The 26,198-nt window shown below is 40.5% G+C and overlaps 1 protein-coding gene and 1 long non-coding RNA gene across 2 annotated transcripts in view; one reads left to right on the top strand and one right to left on the bottom strand.

Annotated features, from left to right (window-relative positions):
- Nucleotides 1–22,718, top strand: part of LOC139748910 (uncharacterized) — a 38,084-nt gene extending 15,366 nt beyond the window's left edge. The window contains exons 2-3 of the long non-coding RNA XR_011712842.1: nucleotides 17,383–17,491; nucleotides 21,997–22,718. This is a non-coding gene — a long non-coding RNA (uncharacterized lncRNA). The remainder of the gene's footprint in view (nucleotides 1–17,382; nucleotides 17,492–21,996) is intronic.
- The window catches only part of LOC139748899 (uncharacterized), a 191,019-nt gene continuing 178,550 nt past the window's right edge, over nucleotides 13,730–26,198 (bottom strand). Inside the window, exon 9 of the mRNA XM_071662266.1 lies at nucleotides 13,730–17,480. Within this exon, the coding sequence (XP_071518367.1) occupies nucleotides 17,363–17,480 (118 nt within the window). The 3' untranslated portion in view covers nucleotides 13,730–17,362. The remainder of the gene's footprint in view (nucleotides 17,481–26,198) is intronic.

Genomic DNA, 26,198 nt, shown 5'->3' with positions numbered 1-26,198 from the left:
GTACCTGTCCCAGTAGGTCTGTTTTGTCTAAAAATATTGTATTTCAACCCTGAGTATAGTATATTGATGACTACAACAGACTGAGAAACAAATCCTACTATAGCTGATTAAATGAATCTATTTAGCATAGAAGAGAAAAGATTAAGTTGTGATCTAATACAGATAATTTTGATCAATCAAGTTACTTAAGACTTGTTTTCTCTGATTTTACTGGTAAGAATGGATACAAAGTCATGGGCAAATGTTTTACCTTGACGCAAAGTATATTTTCTTCAACAGGATTGTTAACATATGAAACATTTTGCCAGTTAGAGTGGTTGAAAGCAGTATTACACGTAAGTTAAGAATAGATTTGATAAATACTTTGCTTCAATTCCCTGACTTACATTATTAGTGCCTGTTTAGTCACAGTGACAAAATGTGAGTTATTCTCTTTATATTTGCTTTGTCGCTGTCTCCCGCATTAGCGAGATAGCGCAAGGAAATAGACAAAAGAATGGCCCAACCCACCCACATACACAAGTATATACATACACGTCCACACACGCAAACTATATACCTATACATCTCAACATATAAACATATATACACACACAGACATATACATATATACACATGTACATAATTCATACTGTCTGCCCTTATTCATTCCCATCGCCACCTCGCCACACGTGAAATAATAATGTGCACGAGGTAGCGCTAGGAAAAGACAAAGGCTACATTCGTTCACACTCAGTCTCTAGCTGTCATGTATAATGCACCGAAACCACAGCTCCCTTTCCACATCCAGGCCCCACAGGCCTTTCCATGGTTTACCCCAGACGCTTCACATTCCCTGGTTCAATCCATTGACAGCACGTGGACCCCAGTATACCACATCATTCCAATTCACTCTATTCCTTGCACACCTTTCACCCTCCTGCATGTTCAGGCCCCGATCACTCAAAATCTTTTTCACTCCATCTTTCCACCTCCAATTTGGTCTCCCACTTCTCATTCCCTCCACCTCTGACACATATATCCTCTTGGCCAATTCTCATTCTCTCCATGTGACCAAACCATTTCAAAACACCCTCTTCTGCTCTCTCAACCACACTCACACCACACATTGTCCTCAAACATCTCATTTCCAGCACATCCACCCTCCTGCGCACAACTTTATCCATAGCCCACGCCTCGCAACCATATAACATTGTTGGAACCACTATTCCTTCAAACATACCCATTTTTGCTTTCTGAGATACTGTTCTCGACTTCCACACATTCTTCAATGCTCCCAGAGTTTTCGCCCCCTCCCCCACTCTATGATTCACTTCCGCTTCCATGGTTCCATCCACTACCAAATCCACTCCCAGATATCTGAAACACTTGACTTCCTCCAGTTTTTCTCCATTCAAACTTACCTCCCAAATGACTTGTCCTCAACCCTACTGTACCTAATAACCTTGCTCTTATTCACATTTACTCTTAACTTTCTTCTTTCACACACTTTACCAAACTCAGTCACCAGCTTTTGCAGTTTCTCACATGAATCAGCCACCAGCGCTGTATCATCAGCGAACAGCAACTGACTCACTTCCCAAGCTCTCTCATCCACAACAGACTGCATACTTGCCCCTCTTTCCAAAACTCTTGCATTCACCTCCCTAACAACCCCATCCATAAACAAATTAAACAACCATGGAGACATCACACACCCCTGCCGCAAACCTACATTCACTGAGAACCAATCACTTTCCTCTCTTCCTACACGTACACATGCCTTACATCCTCGATAAAAACTTTTCACTGCTTCTAACAACTTGCCTCCCACACCATATATTCTTAATACCTTCCACAGAGCATCTCTATCAACTCTATCATATGCCTTCTCCAGATCCATAAATACTAGATACAAATCCATTTGCTTTTCTAAGTATTTCTCACATACATTCTTCAAAGCAAACACCTGATCAACACATCCTCTACCACTTCTGAAACCACACTGCTCTTCCCCAATCTGATGCTCCGTACATGCCTTCACCCCTCTCAATCAATACCCTCCCATATAATTTCCCAGGAATACTCAACAGACTTATACCTCTGTAATTTGAGCACCCACTTTTATCCCCTTTGCCTTTGTACAATGGCACTATGCAAGCATTCCACCAATCCTCAGACACCTCACTATGAGTCATACATACATTAAATAACCTTACCAACCAATCAACAATACACTCACCCCTTTTTTAATAAATTCCACTGCAATACCATCCAAACCTGCTGCCTTGCCGGCTTTCATCTTCCACAAAGCTTTTACTGCTTGTTCTCTGTTTACCAAAACATTTTCCCTAACCCTCTCACTTTGCACACCACCTCTACCAAAACACCCTATATCTGCCACTCTATCATCAAACACATTCAACAAACCTTCAAAATATTCACTCCATGTCCTCACATCACCAGTACTTGTTATCAACTCCCCATTAGCCCCGTTCACTGAAGTTTACCTTTGTTTCCTTGTTTTACGCACTTTATGTACCTCCTTCCAAAACATCTTTTTATTCTCCCTAAAATTTGATGATACTCTCTCACCCCAACTCTCATTTGCCCTCTTTTCCACCTCTTGCACCTTCCTCTTGACCTCCTGCCTATTTCTTTTATACATCTCCCAGTCATTTGCATTATTTCCCTGCAAAAATCGTCCAAATGCCTCTCTCTTCTCTTTCACTAATAATCTTACTTCTTCATCCCACCACTCACTACCCTTTCTAATCTGCCCACCTCCCACGCTTCTCATGCCACAAGCATCTTTTAAGCAAGCCATCACTAATTCCCTAAATACATCCCATTCCTCCCCCATTCCCCTTACGTCGTTTGTTCTCATCTTTTTCCATTCTGTACTCAGTTTCTCCTGATACTTCCTCACACAAGTCTCCTTCCCAAGCTCACTTACTCTCACCACTCTTTTCACCCCAACATTCTCTTCTTTTCTGAAAACCTCTACAAATCTTCACCTTCACAAGATAATGATCAGACATCCCTCCAGTTGAACCTCTCAGCACATTAATATTCAAAAGTCTCTCTTTCGCACACCTATCAATTAACACATGATCCAATAATGCTCTCTGGCCATCTTTCCTACTTACATACATATACTTATGTATTTATTCATTTATTTTGCTTTGTCGCTGTCCCCGTGTTAGCGAGGTAGTGCAAGGAATTAGACGAAAGAAATGGCCCAACCCACCCACATACACATGTATATACATACATGTACACACATGCAAATATACATACCTATACATCTCAACGTATACATATATATACACACACAGACATATACATATATACACATGTACATAATTCATACTGTCTGCCCTTATTCATTCCCATCGCCACCCCGCCACACATGAAATAACAACCCCCTCCCCCCAAATGTGCGCGAGGTAGCGCTAGGAAAAGACAACAAATGCCACATTCATTCACACTCAGTCTCTAGCTGTCATGTAATAATGCACCGAAACCACAGCTCCCTTTCCACATCCAGGCCCCACAGAACTTTCCATGGTTTACCCCAGACGCTTCACATGCCCTGGTTTAATCCATTAACAGCACGTCGACCCCGGTATACCACATCGTTCCAATTCATTCTATTCCTTGCACGCCTTTCACCCTCCTGCATGTTCAGGCCCCGATCATTCATAATCTTTTTCACTCCACCCTTCCACCTCCAATTTGGTGTCCCACTTCTCCTCGTTCCATTCACCTCTTGACACATACATCCTCTTAGTCAATCTCTCCTCACTCATTCTCTCTGTGTGACCAAACCATTTCAAAACACCCTCTTCTGCTCTCTCAACCACAGTCTTTTTATTACCACACATCTCTCTTACCCTGTTAGTACTTACGAGATCAAACCATCTCACACCACATATTGTCCTCAAACATCTCATTTCCAGCACATTCACCCTCCTCCGCACAACTCTATCCATAGCCCACGCCTCGCAACCATATAACATTGTTGGAACCACTATTCCTTCAAACGTACCCATTTTTGCTTTCCGAGATACTTATGTATATCTCTCTTTTTAAACCAGGTATTCCCAATCACCAGTCCTTTTTCAGCACATAAATCTACAAGTTCTTCACCATCTCCACTTACAGCACTGAACACCAATTATTCCCTCAACTGCCATATTACTCACCTTTTCATTCAAATCATCCATCACTATAACCTGGTCTCGTGCATCAAAACTACTAACACACTCACTCAGCTGCTCCCAAAACACTTGCCTCTCATGATCTTTCTTCTCATGCCCAGGTGCATATGCACCAATAATCACCCATCTCTCTCCATCCACTTTCAGTTTTACCCATATCAATCTAGAGTTTACTTTCTTACACTCTATCACATACTCCCACCACTCCTGTTTCAGTAGTAGTGCTACTGCTTCCCTTGCTCTTGTTGTCTCACTCACTCTTGACTTTACTCCCAAGACATTCCCAAACCATTCTTCCCCTTTACCCTTGAGCTTCGTTTCACTTAGAGCCAAAACATCCTGGTTTCTTTCCTCAAACATACTACCTATCTCTCCTTTTTTCTCATCTTGGTTACATCCACACACATTTAGACACCCCAATCTGAGCCTTCGAGGAGGATGGGCACTCCCCACCTGACTCCTTCTGTTTTCCCTTTTAGAAAGTTAAAATACAAGGCGGGGAGGGTTTCCAGCCCTCCCGCTCCCGTCCCCTTTGGTCTCCTTCAACGACACATGAGGAATGCGTGGGAAGTATTCTTTCTCCCCTTTCCCCAGGGATAATTCTCTTTATCTGCATTAATTTTGACTTTACCAAACTAACCTGTGTTTCTAATATCTTTCATCATCACAAACAGCCTCAAAGTGACGCAGCAGTCTGTTACTGTATGAATTCCTTTGTATTCTTTGTATTATATACATAATACTGGTTAATTTTCACACTATTTGAGTAGTTTCTTAAACAAATATATGTTGCATTACCTTTGAAGATTTTCTTACCAGATGCTCAATGAATTCAATAAATTTCCAACCAGTAGAAAATTTTTCCACAACAATGACTAATACTTATCTGTTACTTGTAGAAGAAATAGTAATTCCATTTGGTTTGGTTTAAATTCTTTATTTTCACCAAGTATAATACCATATAAATATCTTCACTATCAAAAACATCTACAATGAACTATATATATGACACTTGATCATCATCAGATATCCAGTCACATGGTAACTACTTAATGTTTAGCTTCATTAACATGACTTTTCCTTTAATAATGAAACTACAAAATTATACCAACCTATATGAACTTTACAAACCTACTTTTAATATTGATTTCAACATGGTATTTATGAACTTGTATTCTTGTATACAATTTCAATACTAAAATCAACAAAGTACAAGAGATGTATACATATGCTACAGTAAATCAGCAAAAAATTTCTGCAAAAAACATAATGTATTACACTGAAAAAACTCATAATTATCAGCAGTTTAATGTCACTGATTCGAGTTAGAAACTGCATTAAGTTGGTGACTGAATTTGGGAAAGGGTGTGAAACGAGAAAGTTGAGAGTAAATGTGAATAACAGCAAGGTTGTTAGGTTCAGTAGGATTGAGGGACAAGTTAATTGGGATGTAATTTGAATGGAGAAAAATTGGAGGAAGTGAAGAGTTTTAAATACAAGTACACCACCAAATTTCCGGCAACTGATGGTTTGGCACCTCCTTTAGTCTGGACAAATTTATGAGAGGGAACTTGAAATTATCGCGGCCACCAGACTAGTTTACTGGGTGGCCATAGATGGCGTTGTGTGTGTGTACAGCATGCTTATGTACATTGCACTTGTTTTTATTGATACCACAATTGTGTGAGATTCTTAGCTTATTTTGCTAATATTTAACCCTAGCTATGGCTTCTAAGACATATGAAAGTCAATCGTGGTGTCAAATGTAAACACCATTCCATATCAATCCAAGAAAAAGTAGAACTGTTGAAAAAAGGACTATGGTGTTTCGGTGCATAAGCTGTGTGACATCTACAGTATTGGTTCATCAACTGTTTATGAGATAAAGAAGCAAAGGGAGAAAATATTGAAATTCTATGCAAACAGCAATTTCAAAAAGCAAATGATTATTAGAAAAACTATGAAAGATGGTAAGAGTACTGAGTAAGATCGAGTGATGAGGGAATGGTTTCGACAGTGTCGGAGTGGACTTGTTAGGTACCTGTATTTCATTTATGTAATTTACTTTTAATATTTGTTTAACTTAAATTTCTAGCAGTCCATGGTATACTTTAGACATAAGGGAGATGTATAATTAGAGGGTTAGAGGTGTATTGAGGAATTATTATTACGTGACCATGGTTGGTCTGGCAAAATGGTTAATCTGGCAAGGCTTTGGAATTAAGAGTGCCGGAAAATCAGTGGTGTGCCTCTATCTGGGAGTGGACTCAGCAGCGAATGGAACCATGAAAGTGGAAGTGGGTCACATGGTGGGGGAGGGGACAAAGGTTCTGGGAGCAATGAAGAATGTGTGGAAGGAGAGAACGTTATCTCAGAGAGCAAAAATGGGTATGTTTGAAGGAATAGTAGTTCTAGCAATGTTATATAGTTGCAAGGAGGGTGGATGTGTTGGAAATGAAATGTTTGAGAACAATATGTGGTGTGAGGTGGTTTGATCGAGTGAGTCATGAAAGGGTAAGAGAGATGTATGGAAATATATAGAGTGTGGTTGAGAGAGCAGAAGAGGGTGTATTGAAATGGTTTGGACAGAGGGAGGGAGTGAGTGAGGAAAGACTGACAAAGAGGATATATGTGTCAGAGGTGGAGGGAATAAGGAGGAGCAGGAAACCAAAGTGGAGGTGGAAGCATGGAGTGAAAAAGATTTTGAGCAATTGTGGCCTGAACATGGTGAGAGGTGTGCAAGGAATAGAGTGAATTGGACTGAACCAGGGCGTGTGAAACGTCTGCGGTAAACCATGTAAAGTTCTGTGGTGCCTGGATGTGGATAGGGCACTGTGGTTTCGGTGCATTACACGTGACATTTAGAGATCGAGTGTGAACGAATGTTGAAGCAGGGGGTAGTGATGCTGTTTCCTGTGGGCGGGATAGTGCCAGGAATGGATGAAGGCAAGCAAGTATAAATATGTACATGTATATGTATGTATGTCATTGTATGTGTTGATATGTATATGTGTGTGTGTATGGGCATTCATATGTATATATATGAATGGATGGGCTATTCTTTGTCTGTTTCCTGGCCCTACCTCACTGATGTGGGAAACAACAGTTAAGTATAATAAATAAACAAAGGAGTAGCAATACTCCAGAAACAGGAGTGGTGGGAATATGTAATCGAGTGTAAGAAAGTAAACTCTAGATTGATATGGGTGAAACTGAAAGAGGATTGAGAGAGATCGGTGATTATTGGTGCATATGCACCTGGGCATGAGAAGAAAGATAATGAGAGGCAAGTGTTTTGGGAGCAGCCGAGTGAGTGTGTTAGTAGTTTTGGTGCATGAGACCGGGTTATAGCGATGGGTGATTTGAATTCAAAGGTGAGTAATGTGGCAGTTGAGGGAATAATTGGTGTACATGGGGTGTTCAGTGTTGTAAATAGAAATGGTGAAGAGCTTGTAGATTTATGTGCTGAAAAGGACGTTGATTGGCATATAAGTAGGAGAGATGGCCAGAGAGCATTACTGGATTGTGTTAATTGATAGGCACGTGAAAGAGAGACTTTTGGATGTTAATGTGCTGAGAGATGCAACTGGAGGGATGTCTGATCATTATCTTGTGGAGGCGGTGAAGATTTGTAGAGAGAAGAGAGAATGTTGGGGTGAAAAGAGTGGTAAGAGTAAGAGAGCTTGGGAAGGAGACTTGTATGAGGAAGTACCAGGAGGAACTGAGTACAGAATGGAAAAAGGTGGGAACAAAGGATGTAAGGGGAGTGGAGGAGGAATGGGAGGTATTTAGGGAAGCACTGATGGCTTGAGCAAAAGATGCTTGTGGCATGAGAAGCGTGGGAGGTGGGCAGATTAGAAAGGGTAGTGAGTGGTGGGATGAAGAAGTAAGATTATCAGTGAAAGAGAAGAGAGAGGCATTTGGACGATTTTTGCAGGGAAATAATGCAAATGACTGGGAGATGTATAAAAGAAACAGGCAGGAGGTCAAGAGAAAGGTGCAAGATGTGAAAAAGAGGGGAAATGAGAGTTGGGGTTAGAGGATATCATTAAATTTTGGGGAGAATAAAAAGATGTTTTGGAAGGAGGTAAATAAAGTGCATAAGACAAGGGAACAAATGGGAACTTCAGTGAAAGGGGCTAATGGGGAGGTGATAACAAGTAGCGGTGATGTAAGAAGGAGATGGAGTGAGGATTTTGAAGGTTTGTTGAATGTGTTTGATGATAGAGTGGCAGATATACATTGTTTTGGTCAAGGTGGTGTGCAAAGTGAGAGGGTTAGGGAGAATGATTTGGTAAACAAAGAAGGGGTAGTTAAAGCTTTGCGGAAGATGAAAGCCGGCAAGGCAGCAGGTTTGGATGGTATTGCAGTGGAATTTATTAAAAAAGGGAGTGACTGTATTGTTGACTGGTTGGTAAGGTTATTTAATGTATGTATGACTCATGGTGAGGTGCTTGAGGATTGGCGGAATGCCTGCATAGTTCCATTGTACAAAGGCAAAGGGGATAAAGGTGAGTGCTCAAATTACAGAGGTATAAGTTTGTTGAGTATTCCTGGGAAATTATATGGGAGGGTATTGATTGAGAGGGTGAAGGCATGTACAGATCATCAGATTGGGGAAGAGCAGTGTGGTTTCCAAAGTGGTAGAGGATGTGTAGATCAGGTGTTTGCTTTGAAGAATGTATGTGAGAAATACTTAGAAAAGCAAATGGATTTGTCTGTAGCATCTATGGATGTGGAGAAGGCATATGATAGAGTTGATAGAGATGCTCTGTGGAAGATATTAAGAATATATGGTGTGGGAGGCAAGATGTTAGAAGCAGTGAAAGGTTTTTCTCAAGGACGTAAGGCATGTGTTCATGTAGGAAGAGAGGAAAGTGACTGGTTCTCAGTGAATGTAGGTTTGCGGAAAGAGTGTGTGATGTCTCCATGGTTGTTTAATTTGTTTATGGATGGGGTTGTTAGGGAGGTGAATGCAAGAGTTTTGGAAAGAGGGGCGAGTATGCAGTCTGTTGTGGATGAGAGAGCATGGGAAGTGAGTCAGTTGTTGTTTGGTGATGATACAGCGCTGGTGGCTGATTTGTGTGAGAAACTGCAGAGCTGGTGACTGAGTTTGGTAAAGTGTGTGAAAGAAGAAAGCTGAGAGTAAATGTGAATAAGAGCAAGGTTATTAGGTACGGTAGGGTTGAGCGACAAGTTAATTGGGAGGTAAGTTTGAATGGAGAAAAACTGGAGGAAGTGAAGAGTTTTAGATATCTGGGAGTGGATTTGGCAGTGGATGGAGCCATGGAAGCGGATGTGAATCATAGGGTGGGGGAGGGGGCGAAAGTTCTGGGAGCACTGAAGAATGTGTGGAAGCCAAGAACATTATCTCAGAAAGCAAAAATGGGTATGTTTGAAGGAATAGTGGTTCCAACAATGTTATATGGTTGCGAGGCATGGGCTATAGATAGAGTTGTGCGGAGGAGGGTGGATGTGCTGGAAATGAGATGTTTGAGGACAATATGTGGTGTGAGGTGGTTTGATCGAGTAAGTAATAATAGGGTAAGAGAGATGCATGGTAATAAAAAGAGTGTAGTTGAGAGAGCAGAACAGGATGTTTTGAAATGGTTTGGTCACATGGAGAGAATGAGTGAGAAAGATTGACCAAGAGGATATATGTGTCAGAGATGGAGGGAACGAGGAGAAGTGGGACACCAAATTGGAGGTGGAAAGATGGAGTGAAAAAGATTTTGAGTGATTGGGGCCTGAGCATGCAGGAGGGTGAAAGGAGTGCAAGGAATAGTGAATTGGAACGATGTGGTATACCAGAGTCGATGTGCTGTCAATGGACTGAACCAGGGCATGTGAAGCGTCTGGGGTAAACCATGGAAAGTTCTGTGGGGCCTGGATGTGGAAAGGGAGCTGTGGTTTCGGTGCATTATTACATGACAGCTAGAGACTGAGTGTGAAAGGATGTGGCTTTTGTTGTCTTTTTCTAGCACTATTTCGCACACATGAGGGGGGGAGGGGCTTGTTATTTCATGTGTGGTGGGGTGGCGATGGGAATGAATAAGGGCAGACAGTATCAATTATGTACACATGTATATATGTATATGTCTGTGTGTATATATATGTATAAAGTGTGTGAAAGAAGAAAGTTAAGAGTAAATGTGAATAAGAGCAAGGTTATTAGGTACAGTAGGGTTGAGGGTCAAGTCAATTGGGAGGTGAGTTTGAATGGAGAAAAACTGGAGGAAGTAAAGTGTTTTAGATATCTGGGAGTGGATCTGGCAGCGGATGGAACCATGGAAGCGGAAGTGGATCATAGGATGGGGGAGGGGACGAAAATTCTGGGAGCCTTGAAGAATGTGTGGAAGTCGAGAACATTATCTCGGAAAGCAAAAATGGGTATCTTTGAAGGAATAGTGGTTCCAACAATGTTGTATGGTTGCGAGGCGTGGGCTATGGATAGAGTGGTGCGCAGGAGGATGGATGTGCTGGAAATGAGATGTTTGAGGACAATGTGTGGTATGAGGTGGTTTGATCGAGTAAGTAACGTAAGGGTAAGAGAGATGTGTGGAAATAAAAAGAGCGTGGTTGAGAGAGCAGAAGAGGGTGTTTTGAAATGGTTTGGGCACATGGAGAGAATGAGTGAGGAAAGATTGACCAAGAGGATATATGTGTCGGAGGTGGAGGGAACGAGGAGAAGAGGGAGACCAAATTGGAGGTGGAAAGATGGAGTGAAAAAGATTTTGTGTGATCGGGGCCTGAACATGCAGGAGGGTGAAAGGAGGGCAAGGAATAGAGTGAATTGGAGCGATGTGGTATACCGGGGTTGACGTGCTGTCAGTGGATTGAATCAGGGCATGTGAAGCGTCTGGGGTAAACCATGGAAAGCTGTGTAGGTATGTATATTTGCGTGTGTGGACGTATGTATATACATGTGTATGGGGGTGGGTTGGGCCATTTCTTTCGTCTGTTTCCTTGCGCTACCTCGCAAACGCGGGAGACAGCTGAAAAAAAAAAAAAAAAAAAAAAAAAAAAAAAAAAAAAAACTTTGAGATGTATAGGTATGTATATTTGCGTGTATGGCCATGTATGTATATACATGTGTATGTGGGTGGGTTGGGCCATTCTTTCGTCTGTTTCCTTGCGCTACCTTGCTAACATGGGAGACAGCGACAAAGCAAAATAAAGCAAAGTAAAAAATATAAAAACCGGTTATGACAGTCTCAAAATAAACTACAGCAGTTATACTTAGTTTAATGAGAATTTGACCAATATCAGTACTTTGTTTTAACATCCAAAAACCCCAAAGCTAAATTCTCTACAACACAGTGCTTCTGACGTAACCATAAGAAGCTCCATCCATAGTATTTGGAAATGCCAGAACATTTTCTAGACATGAGAATCATGTTTTTTTGTACATCTCCTGTTTTGAGCTTTTCTTGATTATCTTGGCAAGAATGTTATTGGTCTTCCCCACTACCCTTAACCAGATTCAAAATATGCACCTGCTTTTGTACAGTACAAGGAGGTATTTATATACTCATGGGAATTCGACTCTTGAACTGTCTCTACCATTATATGACTTTTTAAACATTTGTATATTCCTTGCATTAACAGTTTTATTGCTTTGTTTATTGTAACTATTTGTGTATTGTAAACATTCACCTCCTTAACATTAAAACATCACTTAATGTTCTCTACAAAGTGCTTTTTGACTAGCTTATTATGAAGAAATGCTTACTGTGACTGCTGTCCAGATGATTTAGAAACTTAAAGTTTGAAATTTGGTTACCCTTAACTCCTCTCTCTACAGTGGGCAAATTTTAGTACAGTCTTAGTTGCATTTTTTTTGACATTCTTAAACTGAATATTTGTAATTTCTTATTTATACTATATCAGGAGGAAGTTGTATGCAAGTGGGGCTCTATTTCTTTGCTTTGTCTCTGCTATCATACAATTGTTTAATCTTCCATATGCTATCCACATTCAGTCTTGTAACTCGGTTTCTTTAATTCAATCACTACTCAAGATTATTGCATTATTTTCATGTTATGGCTTTTGGTTCTTCTCTCCTTGCATGTTTCACAGGAGTGTTCACTGTCTACATCATCAAACTGCAGATAATGATAAAAAATCCCTTTTCCTCACTTTTATCACCCAATATTGTGAATATTACCTTTTAGCAACCAGAAATATACATAAAATTTTTATGTAATTTTTGATCACGAGACTTTATCCAAATAAATCATATAATATAAAAATTTTGTTCAGGGTTTTACATTAAATGAGTTTAAAATGTCTTCCTATCTCTCCAGTGTAAGTAAATCACATTACTTTACCAAATCATACTTTTGACAAAAACCGTTTGTTTTCTCATACTTATATAGAATTTAAAAATCAAAACAATTGCTAAAACATACTCTAAAGGATTTCCTCCTACTTCTATAAAGATCCTTGGTGTAGGGGAGAAAGAATTCTAGCTCTGTATAAGAGCATGTCAAAGGTGACTAAAGGGGTGGAAGTGGGGGGCTGGAAACCCTCCCCTTCTTGTATTTCGATTTCTTAGACAGAACAGGAGCCAAGTAAGGAGTACTTGTCCTCCTCGAAGGTGCAGGCTAGGGTGTCTAAATGTGGGTGGATGTAACTACAACGAGAGGGGAGGAGAGAGAGGTAGTCTGTTCAAAGAGTGTAACCTATATATGGCACCATGGGTGAAAGGGAAAAGTGGTTTAGAAATGTATTAGGTGTAAAGTCAGGGGCTGCTGACAGGACAAAAGCTAAGGAAGGGTTGCTGAGAGGACAAAAGCTAAGGAAGGAGTAGCACTACTCCTGAAGCAGGAGTTGTAGGATTGTGTGAAAGAGTGTAAGGAAGTGAATTCTAGACTAGGTGGGTAAAAATGAAAGTAGATGGTAAGAGATTACTCGGTTACTCGGTGCTTATGCATCTGGTCATCAGAAGAAAGATCATGAGGCAAGCATTCTGGGAGTGGCTGAGAGAGTGTGTCAACAGGTTTGATGCAAGAGATCAGGGCTCTGTGATGGAAAATTTGAGTGTGAAGGTGAGTGATGTGGCAGATGAGGGGAATAACTGGGGGAATGGGATACTCAGTATCATGAAAGGAAATTGTGGACAGCTTGTGGAGCTGTGTCCTGAAAAAAGAACTGGTTAGTGGGAAAATCTAGTTTGAAAAGAGAAACACACAATTGGTAACAGGTAGTGATGAAATGAAGAGGAGATGGAGTGAGTATTTTGAAGGGCTGTTGAATGAGATTGATGATAAGTTGGCATATGAGGGGAGAATGGTTTGGAGGAGAGAGGAGGTGGTGAAAGCCTTACGTAAGATGAATTATGTTTTGGTGGCTGGAGTGGATGGTTTTGCTGTTGAATTCATTAAGAAAGGGGTGACTGTTAGTTAGGATTTTCAATGTATGTATGGATCATGGTGAGGTACCCTAGGATTGGCGGAATGCATGTATAAAAGCAAGGGGAAGAAAGGTGTGTTCAAACAGCAGAGGTATAATATTGTGGTAAGATGTATGGGAGGTTAGTGATTGCGAGGGTGAAGGTATGTACAGAGCATCAGATTAGGGAGGAGCAAAGTAGTTTCAGAAGTTGCAAAGAATGTGTAGATCAGGTGTTTGCTCTAAAGAATATGTGTGAGAAATACTTTAACAAATGGGTCTATATGTTGCATTTATGGATCTGGAGAAGGCATATGATAGGACAGAGAGATGCCTTGAAGTCTTAAGAATAGATGGTGTAGGTGGAATATTGCTAGAAGCAGAAATCAGTCTTTATCAAGGTGTCAGGCCTGTGTATGAGTAGGAAGAGAGGAGAGTGAATGGTTCCAAGTGAAGGTTGGTCTGTGGCAAGGATGTGTGATGTTGCCTTGGTTCTTTAATCTGTTTATGAATGGGGTGTTGAGGGAGGTAAACACAAGTCTTCGAGAGAGGGGCAAGTATGCAGTCTGGATAGGATGAGAAGGCCTGGGAATTGAGTCAATTTTCTGTGGATGATACAGCACTGTGCCAGAATTGAGTGAAAAAATGCAAAAGCTGATACTTGAGACCAGAAGAGTGTGGGAAAGGAAGAAGCCGAGAGTAAATGTGGAAGAGAGCATGTTATAGTTAAACAGGGTGTTAGTTTAAATGGAAAAAATTAGATGAGGAAAAGTGTTTTAGATACCTTAGGAGTGGACAAGGCAACAAATGGAACCATGGAAGTGAGACACAGGGTGGGAGTGCTGGAGAGTGTATGAAGAGAGAGATCATTATCTGGGAGGGCAAAAATGAGTAATTGAAAGTACGGTACTCTCAACAATATATGGATACAAGGCATGGGTCACTGATTAAGTTGTGCAGAGGAGGGTGGATGTATTGGAAATGAAATCATAAATGGTGCAAAGTAGTTTAATTGAGCAAGTAATTAAAGGATAAAAAAGAAGTGTGGCAGTAAAAAGAGTGTGGTTGAAGGAGTTGAAGAGGGTGTGCTGAGATGGTTTTCATATATATAGGGAATGAGTAAGGATATGAGGAAACAAGAGAAAATGGGGAGACCAAATTGGAGATGGATGGATGGAGTGAAAAAGATCTTAAGTGACTGGGGTCTGAACATGACATGCAGGACTATGGGAAGGCCTATGGGGAGCCCATCTCTCCTCAAAAATTTCAAACAACTTTTTTCTCTCCTTCGACAGTTCTGTCATTCCACCTTTTGATTCGAACATACTTAGTTAATGTAACATCCAATCTATCTTGGAAACCCCACATTATGGAAATAGCTAAGTCTGCCTCTAAGAAACTGGAAGTCCTATTTAGATGTTAAAATTTCTTTTCTTTTGAAAAGTTTCTCTGTATTTTCAAAAGATTGATCCATCCTTGTATGAAGTACTGCTCTCATACAGATTAGTTCTAGCTGTACATCTTTACTTGACAGAGATGAACTGAAAGTAATCAGACATAAATTCTCCCATACTAACTTTAAAACTTGATCTGTTTTACGTAGGCCACAATGTTGGTTCACTTTCCCTCTTCTATAAGTATTACTTTTGTTTTTGCAGACAAGAGCTGGCTTCTTGCGTGCCCCCACCAGTAACTAGACAACGCAATACTTTTTCTTTTCCTCCAGAATTTGTAACTATTTTCCCATGTTCATATTCCCTTTCATTAACCTCTCTATTCTTCAATTAAGGTCCTGATGTGTACTTTTGCCTGCGACTTAAAAAAAAGTGAAAGAGTGGGGTAGTGGTAAAAGGTAGTAAGTGAGGAGATGGAGTGAATGTTTTCAAGGACTGTTGACTGTTTGATGACGGGGTGGCAAAAGCAAGTGTTTGGGTCTGGGTGGTATGCAGTGATAGAGTGGTTTGTTAAAGAAAAGAGGTGGATAAAGCCTTGCAAAAGATGAAATGTGGTATAGTGGATGGAGTGGACATTATTGCACTTGAATTTCTTAAGAATGGGAGTACTGTGTTGTTTAGTGAGTTAGGATTCTCAGTGTATGTACAGATCAGAGTGAGGTGCCTGAGAATTGGTAGAATGCATGTATAGTGCCACTGTGCAAAGGTGAGTGTTCAAACTTAGAGCTACAAGTTTGTTGACTGTATCTAGGAAGTTGCATGGGTGAGTAGTGTATGAGAGGATGAAGGCATATAGAAAGCATCAGACTTGGGAAGAACAATGTGATATCAGAAGTGGCAGAGGATGTGTGGATCAGGTGTTTGTTTCAAAGAATGTATGTGAGAGTACTTTGAGGAACATAAGGATCTGTGAGTGGCATTTTTGGATCTGGAGAAAGCACAAGATGGGGTTGATAGAGAGGCCTAGTGGAAGGTCTTCAAAAGTATGGTGTGGGAGGAAAGCTATTAGAAGCAGTGACAACTTTTTATCGAGAGTTTAAGGTGCATGTACAAGTAGGAAGACAGGAGAATAAGTGGTTCCAAGGGAAAGCTGGTCTGTGACAGGGGTGTTTGATGTCACCATGGCTGTATCTCTTGCTTATGGATGAGGTGGCAAGGGAGAAGTCTGAATATGCAATATGTAGGGGATGAAGGATCCTGGGAAGTGATCCAGTGGCTGTTTGTTGATGATACAGCACTGAAGGTAGATTTGAATGAGAAACTGCATAAGTTGGTAATCAAGTTTGGAAGAGTGTGTTCAAGTAGGAAGTTGAGAGTAAATATGAATAAAAGCAAAGCTGTAAGGTTTTAGCACGGTAGAGGGGCATGTTAGTTGGGATGTGAGACTGAATGAAGAGAATTTGGAGAAAGTGAAGTGTTTTAGATACTTAGGAGTGGACATGTCAGAAAATGGAACCATGGAAGTGAAAATGAGTCATAGAGTGGGTGAGGGGACAAATGTTCTGGAGGCACTGAAGAATGTGTAGAGAGATTGTTATCTGGGAAGGCAAAAATAGGTATGTTTGAGGGTATAGTAATCTCAACAATGCTGTATGGATGCGAGGCATTGCTTATAGATGAGGATGTGTGGAGGAAGTGAATGTGCTAAGAGTTAATTCTTTGTGGAAAATGTGTTGTGAGTTGGTTTGAGTAAGTGGTGAATGGTTAAGAGAGAGGTGTGGTGATAAAGAGTATGGCTGAGAGTGCTTAAGAGGATGCACTGAAATGGTTTGGACATATGGAAAGAAAGAGTGAGGAGAGGTTGACACTTCTTGTTGAGTGTGAACAGGTAGAGAGATCAAGTGCATGGAATCCAGCTGCTTTGATTATTGACATTTGGGAATTCATTCCAATGCCTTATGTGAAAGGAGACAATGCTAGGGTTGGTAGCGTATTTATTGGTGTTAAACACTAACAGCAACCAATGCATTATGTGTTAAGGCATCTCCAGCCACTGCCTACTACCTTAGGAACATTTGCTGGTCACACTGTTGCCATATAGTGATCACTTCATAGCTTCTTTCACCTGCATGATTATTTCAAGCAGATCACAAACATTAAACTTCACAGTTACATCTTATTTGTGTACGGGTTCGAGGTTTGAAGAGTGGTATGTGTATAGGACCAGTGGTTGCCCAATGATAAGTATATGTACCTGCTGAGAGTTTAAAGAGTTTGGTGTAAATTTAAAGGAAGCTCATGCCAAGGGGTAAAAACTAAGCTTGCTCTACATCATTAAACCTCTTGATTCACTTACATCATAAAGAGCATTACTTAAGCTTCATTTTCTGCAGGACCACTGCATCCTGATACCTTCATCTGCCTGGCACCAACATGTAAAGAAGCTTCCTGTACTGCAAGTCTTGCTGCCTGTTGTACTTCATTTTCACACCTGTGAAAATGGTAAAAAATCTTGAAATTACAATATTACTAATATGCACTTCAGTTTCATGGGGGTAATCATGCTAGGAGTTCATCTTATACACAAGGATGGTTATGGAACTCTGGTGCACTTATCATTACACCAAAAATTCACTCATTTTTTTTTTACATTAACTGGTTTAAAGCATTAACTGGTGGTTTTTGGCATCTCACCATCCACTGTGTTGCTACAGAGAAAGTTGTATATTTAACAAAATGGCATGAAACATTATCAAATTCTGTTTTTCTGAGAGAATCTTGTGAAGGTCAATGCATGATTTCTTAACATTCTTTAATGAAAATGTCTGCACTTTAGCTTTTGGTTAGATATCTAAAGCATATGGCCACCATACCGACTACCGTATCTACAATGTGATTTACTTCACTGACTGTCCTTCATATACATGTAATTAGGCTTCATTTATTTGTTCACATTGTATTAGATTAAGTTTTATTAATATGCAAATGTTTTCACTAAGAAACTTAAAGAGTATTATTGTTCACTAACACCTCTATAACCTGACTTATCCCAGAAATATGAAACTTCAAACTATTCACAGAAATATAAAACTTTAACCTATTTAATGTTTTACTAGAAAAGATTATGATTATACTACGTATTGAGTTCACTAATGATGTGGGGTAAATTCTGAAGCTTCATTAACACCTATGTAAGCCTTTACTCTGTCCTTCCACTTTGTTCCTGGCCATTCTTTTTATTAACACAACTCTCTCAAATACTATTTTTACCATTCTCTTTGAGATGTCATTCTCCCATACTATTGTTTAAACTTTTAAAATCATTTCCCGCAAAATTCTGTGTCCTCTCATCCCTCTCTCACTCTACACTTCAAACTCCATAATGAGAATATCCATGTCAACTGCCTGCAGCTTCCTATTCATTCTGCTATTAGAAAGTAAAGCATGATTTGCACATAAAATGGTAGGTGGCATGACTCCTGCTAAAAAACTTGTGATTCCTTTACAATCAATCTCTTTTTCTTAAACTGTTTACAGTATCTATCTATATCTCTGACACCCATTCCCTCAGGGAACTACCATTAAGTGGCCTCGTTACTGTCCTTACATGCCTCCTCACATTCTTTCCCGTTCTTCTTCCACTCTATCTCCCCATGTCACAGTTGATCTTCCTCTCACATCAGTGCCTTTAATTGTGCTAATTGTTAACCCTCCATCTTGCCTTCTTTCTACATACCCAAAACTCCTTAAAGTATTACATTTCAACTGTTATACCACAAAATAATTACACTGCATTTGCTTCCATTCCAAATCTCAAATACACCCCTCTTATTACTTTCTTTTTTCCATTTAGTCATGAAAATGCTTGTCTCAAATAAGTCAGTGAGTCATCCCAGGTCTATGTTTTGGCTGCAGAGTTCTTGGTAGGGTAAACTATGCTGTCCCTTAATCTTTTCTTAATTTCCATACTTACACCTTTATCCTTCAATATTTTACAAAGGCACCCAATAATTTTTCTACCCTGAACTGCTTTCTCCTTTATCTCTCCTTCCATATCAACAATCTTACCTAAGACAGCCAGCAAATACTTAAATTTTGTCACCTTTTCCTATCTTTCTCCTCCCACATCAACAACACAGTTTAGTACTTTCACTCTGTTTCCTTTAAAAAATCCCTACTTTACTTTTACTCACATTTACCTTCAATAGCCTGAGCTTACATACATCATAATGCACACTTATAACCTTCTGCAACTACCCTTCATACCCTGCAAATCACACAGTATCATCCTCAAACAGGCTTGTCACTAACCACCATACTCATCTCTGCACCCCTTTTCCCAAGTTTTGCTTTCATCTGTCTTATCATTATATCCATACTTATGTTAAAAAGCCATGGTGACATCACACAGCCCTGCTTCACACCCACATGTCTACCGAAACTTTTGCTCAACTTTCCATCCAATTTCACACATGCATTTGCTCCTCTACAGAAGGCTTTCACACCATCCAACAGTTGTCTTCCTTCCCCAGATATCCTTAACACACCCCATAAAGCATTCCAACTGACTCAGTCATACAGTTTTTTCAGATCCATAAATACTTTTCCAGTCATTCTTATACTAACTCCTCACAATATCAAAAAACAGTTTGCCAACCTCCAAATATCTATTTCTCTACCATTATCACTTGTGACTATATTACCTAAGTTAATCTTTATTGTCAATTATGCAACTTCTAACCATTCACTTATATTTCACATACTAACTTGGCAAAGAAATCAAGCCTCACATAACATTCCCATTTCTTATACACTAACCATCTGTGGGAAGAAAGTTGTTAGAAGCAGTGAAAAGTTTTTATCGAGGATGTAAGGCATGTGTACGTGTAGGAAGAGAGGAAAGTGATTGGTTCTCAGTGAATGTAGGTTTGCGGCAGGGGTGTGTGATGTCTCCATGGTTGTTTAATTTGTTTATGGATGGGGTTGTTAGGGAGGTAAATGCAAGAGTTTTGGAAAGAGGGGCAAGTATGAAGTCTGTTGGGGATGAGAGAGCTTGGGAAGTGAGTCAGTTGTTGTTCGCTGATGATACAGCGCTGGTGGCTGATTCATGTGAGAAATTGCAGAAGCTGGTGACTGAGTTTGGTAAAGTGTGTGGAAGAAGAAAGTTAAGAGTAAATGTGAATAAGAGCAAGGTTATTAGGTACAGTAGGGTTGAGGGTCAAGTCAATTGGGAGGTGAGTTTGAATGGAGAAAAACTGGAGGAAGTGAAGTGTTTTAGATATCTGGGAGTGGATCTGGCAGCGGATGGAACCATGGAAGCGGAAGTGGATCATAGGGTGGGGGAGGGGGCGAAAATTCTGGGAGCCTTGAAGAATGTGTGGAAGTCGAGAACATTATCTCGGAAAGCAAAAATGGGTATGTTTGAAGGAATAGTGGTTCCAACAATGTTGTATGGTTGCGAGGCGTGGGCTATGGATAGAGTTGTGCACAGGAGGATGGATGTGCTGGAAATGAGATGTTTGAGGACAATGTGTGGTGTGAGGTGGTTTGATCGAGTGAGTAACGTAAGGGTAAGAGAGATGTGTGGAAATAAAAAGAGCGTGGTTGAGAGAGCAGAAGAGGGTGTTTTGAAGTGCTTTGGGCACATGGAGAGGATGAGTGAGGAAAGATTGACCAAGAGGATATATGTGTCGGAGGTGGAGGGAACGAGGAGAAGAGGGAGACCAAATTGGAGGTGGAAAGATGGAGTGAAAAAGATTTTGTGTGATCGGGGCCTGAACATGCAGGAGGGTGAAAGGAGGGCAAGGAATAGAGTGAATTGGAGCGATGTGGTATACCGGGGTTGACGTGCTGTCAGTGGATTGAATCAAGGCATGTGAAGCGTCTGGGGTAAACCATGGAAAGCTGTGTAGGTATGTATATTTGCGTGTGTGGACGTATGTATATACATGTGTATGGGGGGGGTTGGGCCATTTCTTTCGTCTGTTTCCTTGCGCTACCTCGCAAACGCGGGAGACAGCGACAAAGTATAATAAATAAATAAATAAAAATCTGCATATTCCATTCAAAACCTTCGAGTTTGCTTTTAATCTATTGCATTAAAATCCTACATTAAATGGTAGACAAATGTATGGTAAGAGATAACCTTATGTGGACATAAGGACCCACCTACATTGTTGCTCCCCAACTAGCTAAGCAGTCTGAAGCCAGGCTCATGGGCCTAGAATCCCTCCAAAACCTGACTGGTGCTAGGTGCATATCAAGGTTATTGGTGCACATCAAGTTTATGATTTTTTTGAAATTCTCCACTGGACAGTCTATTACAAGAATTAAATTGTTTCAGGCCTAAAAAGTATACAGTGTTTTCCCTCTTGTACTCATAAAACATTTTAATTTTTTGGCATTTTTTTAGGTCATCTATGCCTGTTATGTCAATAAGGAATAATTTCTAAATGCAGCTTCGGAAACAGGCCTTTCAGGATTTTCATGTGTAAATTACATCACTTGTGCTTATGCTTCCAAGAGTAAAATTTTGGGACTTCCAGATTTTTTGCATAATTCTGATTTTTTAAATCACTGCAGATTGTGAATGTTTTGAACATTCTTCAACTATGCAATTTCACCTGCCAATCTTAAATTACTAAAACATATCAATAACAGTAAACAATTCTTTAGAGATGTAGGTACAAAATAACCAGAGGACATGAAGTTAAGCAGGTAACTTATTGAAAATGATGTACAGACACACATTTATTGTATAAGAATGGTGCATGAATGGAATAAAATGACCAAGGACATGGTTAAGGCAGACAGCTTATGATGCTATGGAAAATGTTCAACAGATGGGGCCCACAAGTGTAAAATAACCACGTGGTACAGTACAAATAGGTAATTACATGACTGCCTTTTTGAAGTACAGAGTTTTTATATCAACTCGTATAATTTCTCTATAAATATCACCTATTGGTGCTTGATATCAGAGAAGTAATAATATATTTTGCCAACAGCTCATGAACTGGTTAAGTCTTTGGAGGTCTTCACCTCCACAGCCAGGGCTGGGCCCAGGTTGTTGGAATGGATTGTTGGTTGACCAAGCTGCTAGGAGCCGCAGCCCTCAAGACAACACAGCTCCCACACCCTATCAGGTCTTGAACACTTTGCAGGTGCACCACTGATTTTCTGGCACTCTTGGTTCCAAAGCCTTGTTAGATTAACCATTTTGCTGGACCAACCGTGGTCACATAGTGATAATTCATCAACACACCTCTAACCCACTGATTATATGTCTCCCATGTGTCTAAAGTATACCATAGATTGAAATTTAAATTAAACGAATAATAAATGTTTGAGCACCCTAAAATGGTAACTCTATCCTTAGATTGAATCCAGTGGGATATCTAGGGTATGGCAGGTGCCCTGGGCACCACTTGAAGGGGGGCACCAGTGGCATAATAGTGTCCTGGATCCAGACAATGATTCGGATCTTAAAGATTTATATTTCTTGACCATGAAAACATATCTTTGGCATTTGGAATCACATTGATATTTATTTATATTCATTTATTATACTTTGTCGCTGTCTCCTGCGTTAGCGAGGTAGCAAAAGGAAACAGATGAAAGAATGGCCTAACCCACCCACATACACACACATATATATATATATACATACATACACGTCCACACACGCACATATACATACCTATACATTTCAACATATATATACATACACTATACATTTCAACATATATATACATACACAGACATATACATATATGCACATATACACGATTCATACTTGCTGCCTTTATTCATTCCAGTTGCCACCCCACCAAACGTGAAATGACAACCCCCTCCCCCCGCACGTGCGCAAGTAGCACTAGGAAAAGACAACAAAGGCCACATTCGTTCACACTCAGTCTCTAGCTGTCATGTATAATGCACCGAAACCACAGCTCCCTTTCCACATCCAGGCCCCACAAAACTTTCCATGGTTTACCCCAGACGCTTCACATGCCCTGGTTCAATCCAATGACAGCATGTCAACCCCAGTATACCACGTTGTTCCAATTCACTCCATTCCTTGCACGCCTTTCACCCTCCTGCATGTTCAGGCCCCGATTACTCAAAGTCATTTTCACTCCATCCTCCACCCTCCAGTTTGGTCTCCCACTTCTCCTCATTCCCTCCACCTCTGACACGTATATCCTCTTTGTCAATCTTTCCTCACTAAGTCTCTCCATGTGACCAAACCATTTCAAAACACCCTCCTCTGCTCTCTCAACCACACTTTTTATTACCACACATCTCTCTTACCCTTTCATTACTTATCAATCAAACCACCTTACACCCACATATTGTCCTCAAACATCTCCTTTCCATCACATCTACCCTCCTTTGCACAACTCTATCTATAGCCCATGCCTTGCAACCATATAACATTGTTGGAACCACTATTCCTTCAAATATACCCATTTTTGCTTTTCGAGATAATGTTCTTGCCTTCCACACATTTTTCAACGCTCCCAGAACTTTCACCCCCTCCCCCACCCTGTACTCACTTCCGCTTCCATGGTTCCATCCGCTGACAAATCCACTCCCTGATCTCTGAAACACTTCACTTCCTCCAGTTTTTCTGCATTCAAACTTACCTCCCACCTGACTTGTCCTTCAACCCTACTGTACCTAATAACCTTACTCTTATCCACATTTACTCTCAGCTTTCTTCTTTCACACACTTTACCAAACTCAGTCACCAGCTTCTGCAGTTTTTCACCTGATCCAGCCACCAGTGCTATATCATCAGTGAACAACAGCTGACTCACTTCCCAAGCCCTCTCATTCACAACAGACTGCATACTTGCCCCTCTCTCCAAAACTCTTGCATTCACCTCCCTAACAACCCCATCCATAAACAAATTAAACAACCATGGCGACATTATGCACCCCAGCCGCAAACCAACATTCACTGAGAACCAATCACTTTCCTTTCTTCCTACTCATACACATGCCTTACATACTTGATAAAAACTTTTCACTGCTTCTAATAACTTGCCCTACCACACCATATATTCTTAATACCTTCCACAGAGCATCTCTATCAACTCTATCATATGACGTCTCCAGATCCATAAATGCTTCATACAAATCCATTTGTTTTTCTAAGTATTACTCACATACATTCTTCAAAGCAAACACCTGAACCACACATCCTCTACCGCTTCTGAAATATAATTTCCTAGGAATACTTAACAAACTTATACCTCTGTAATTTGAACACTCACCTTTATCCCCTTTGCCTTTGTACAATGGCACTATGCATGCATTCCGCCAATCCTCAGGCACTTCACCATGAGCCATACATACATTAAATATCCTTACCAACCAGTTAACAACACAGTCACCCCTTGTTTAATAAATTCCACTGCGTACCATCCAAACCCTGCCGCCTTGCTGGCTTTCATCTTCTGCAAAGCTTTCACTACCTCTGTTTACCAAATCATTCTCCCTAACCCTCTCACTTTCGCACACCACTTCAACCAAGACACCCTATATCTGCCACCCTATCATCTATTATATTCAACAAACCTTCAAAATACTCACTCCATCTCCTTTTCACATCACCATTACTTGTTATTACCTCCCCATTTGCCCCCTTCACCGATGTTCCCATTTGTTCTCTTGTCTTACGTACTTTATTTACCTCCTTCCAAAACATGCTTTTATTCTCCCTAAAATGATACTCTCTCACCCAAACTCTCATTTGTCCTCTTTTTCACCTCTTGCAACTTTCTCTTGACCTCCTGCCTCTTTCTTTTATACATCTCCAGTCATTTGCACTATTTCCCTGTAAAAATCATCCAAATGCCTCTCTCTTCTCTTTCACTATTAATCTTACTTCTTCATCCCACCACTCACTACCCTTTGTAATCTGCCCACCTCCCATGCTTCTCATGCAACAAGCATCTTTTGCACAAGCCATCACTGCTTCCCTAAATACATCCTATTCCTCCCCCACTCCCCTTACGTCCTTTGCTCTCACTTTTTCCATTCTGCACTCAGTCTCTCTGGTACTTCCTCTTCATCCCAAAATTCTCTCTTCTTTTCTGAAAACCTCTATAAATCTTCACCTTTGCCACTACAAGATAATGATCAGACATCCCTCCAGGTGCACCTCTCAGCACATTAACATCCAGAAGTCTCTCTTTCACGCACCTATCAATTAACATGTAATCCAATAACGCTCTCTGGCCATGTCTCCTACTTACATAAGTATACTTATGTACATCTCTCTTTTTGAACCAGGTATTCCCAATCACCAGTCCTTTTTCAGCACATAAAACAACAAGCTCTTCACCATTTCCATTTACAACACTGAACACCCCATGTACACCAATTATTCCTTCAACTGCCACAATACTCACCTTTGTGTTCAAATCACCCATCACTATAACCCGGTCTTGTGCATCAAAAGTGCTAACACACTCACTGACCTGTCTCCAAAACACTTGCCTTTCATGATCTCTCTTCTCATCCCTAGGTGCATAAGCACCAATAATCACCCATCTCTCTCCATCCACTTTCAGTTTTACCCATATCAGTCTAAAGTGTACTTTCTTACACTCTATCACATACTCCCACCACTCCTGTTTCAGGAATAGCGCTACTCCTTCCTTGCTCTTGTCCTCTCACCAACCCCTGACTTTACTCCCAAAACATTCCCAAACCACTCTTCCCCTTTACCCTTGAGCTTCGTTTCACTCAGAGCCAAAACATCCAGGTTCCTTTCCTCAAACATACTACCTATCTCTCCTTTTTCTCATCTTGGTTACATCCACACATATTTAGACACCCCAATCTGAGCCTTCGAGGAGGATGAGCACCCCCCCACGAGACTCCTTCTGTTTCCCTTTTTAAAAGTTAAAACACAAGGAGGGGAGGGTTTCTAGCCCCCTGCTCCCGTCCCCTTTATTCACCTTCTATGACACATGGGGAATGCATGGAAAGTATTCTTTTTCCCCTATCCCCAGGGATATTATTAATTCAAGTTATTCACAAAAATTGATATTTCCGTAATGGCATTCTGGATCCAGACAATGATTTGGATCACTCCCAAAATCTAATCAATTGGTCCTTGTGTCATTTCTGACTTTCCCTGAAAATTTCATCAAAATTTGTTCATAACTTTTGTTGAAAGCTGCTCAAAGACAAA

This window comes from Panulirus ornatus, chromosome 1 (genome assembly GCF_036320965.1).
Source record: "Panulirus ornatus isolate Po-2019 chromosome 1, ASM3632096v1, whole genome shotgun sequence".
NCBI lineage: Eukaryota > Metazoa > Arthropoda > Malacostraca > Decapoda > Palinuridae > Panulirus > Panulirus ornatus.
The sequence above is the reverse complement of the archived record's forward strand: the minus strand, read 5'-3'. Positions and strand labels throughout refer to the sequence as shown.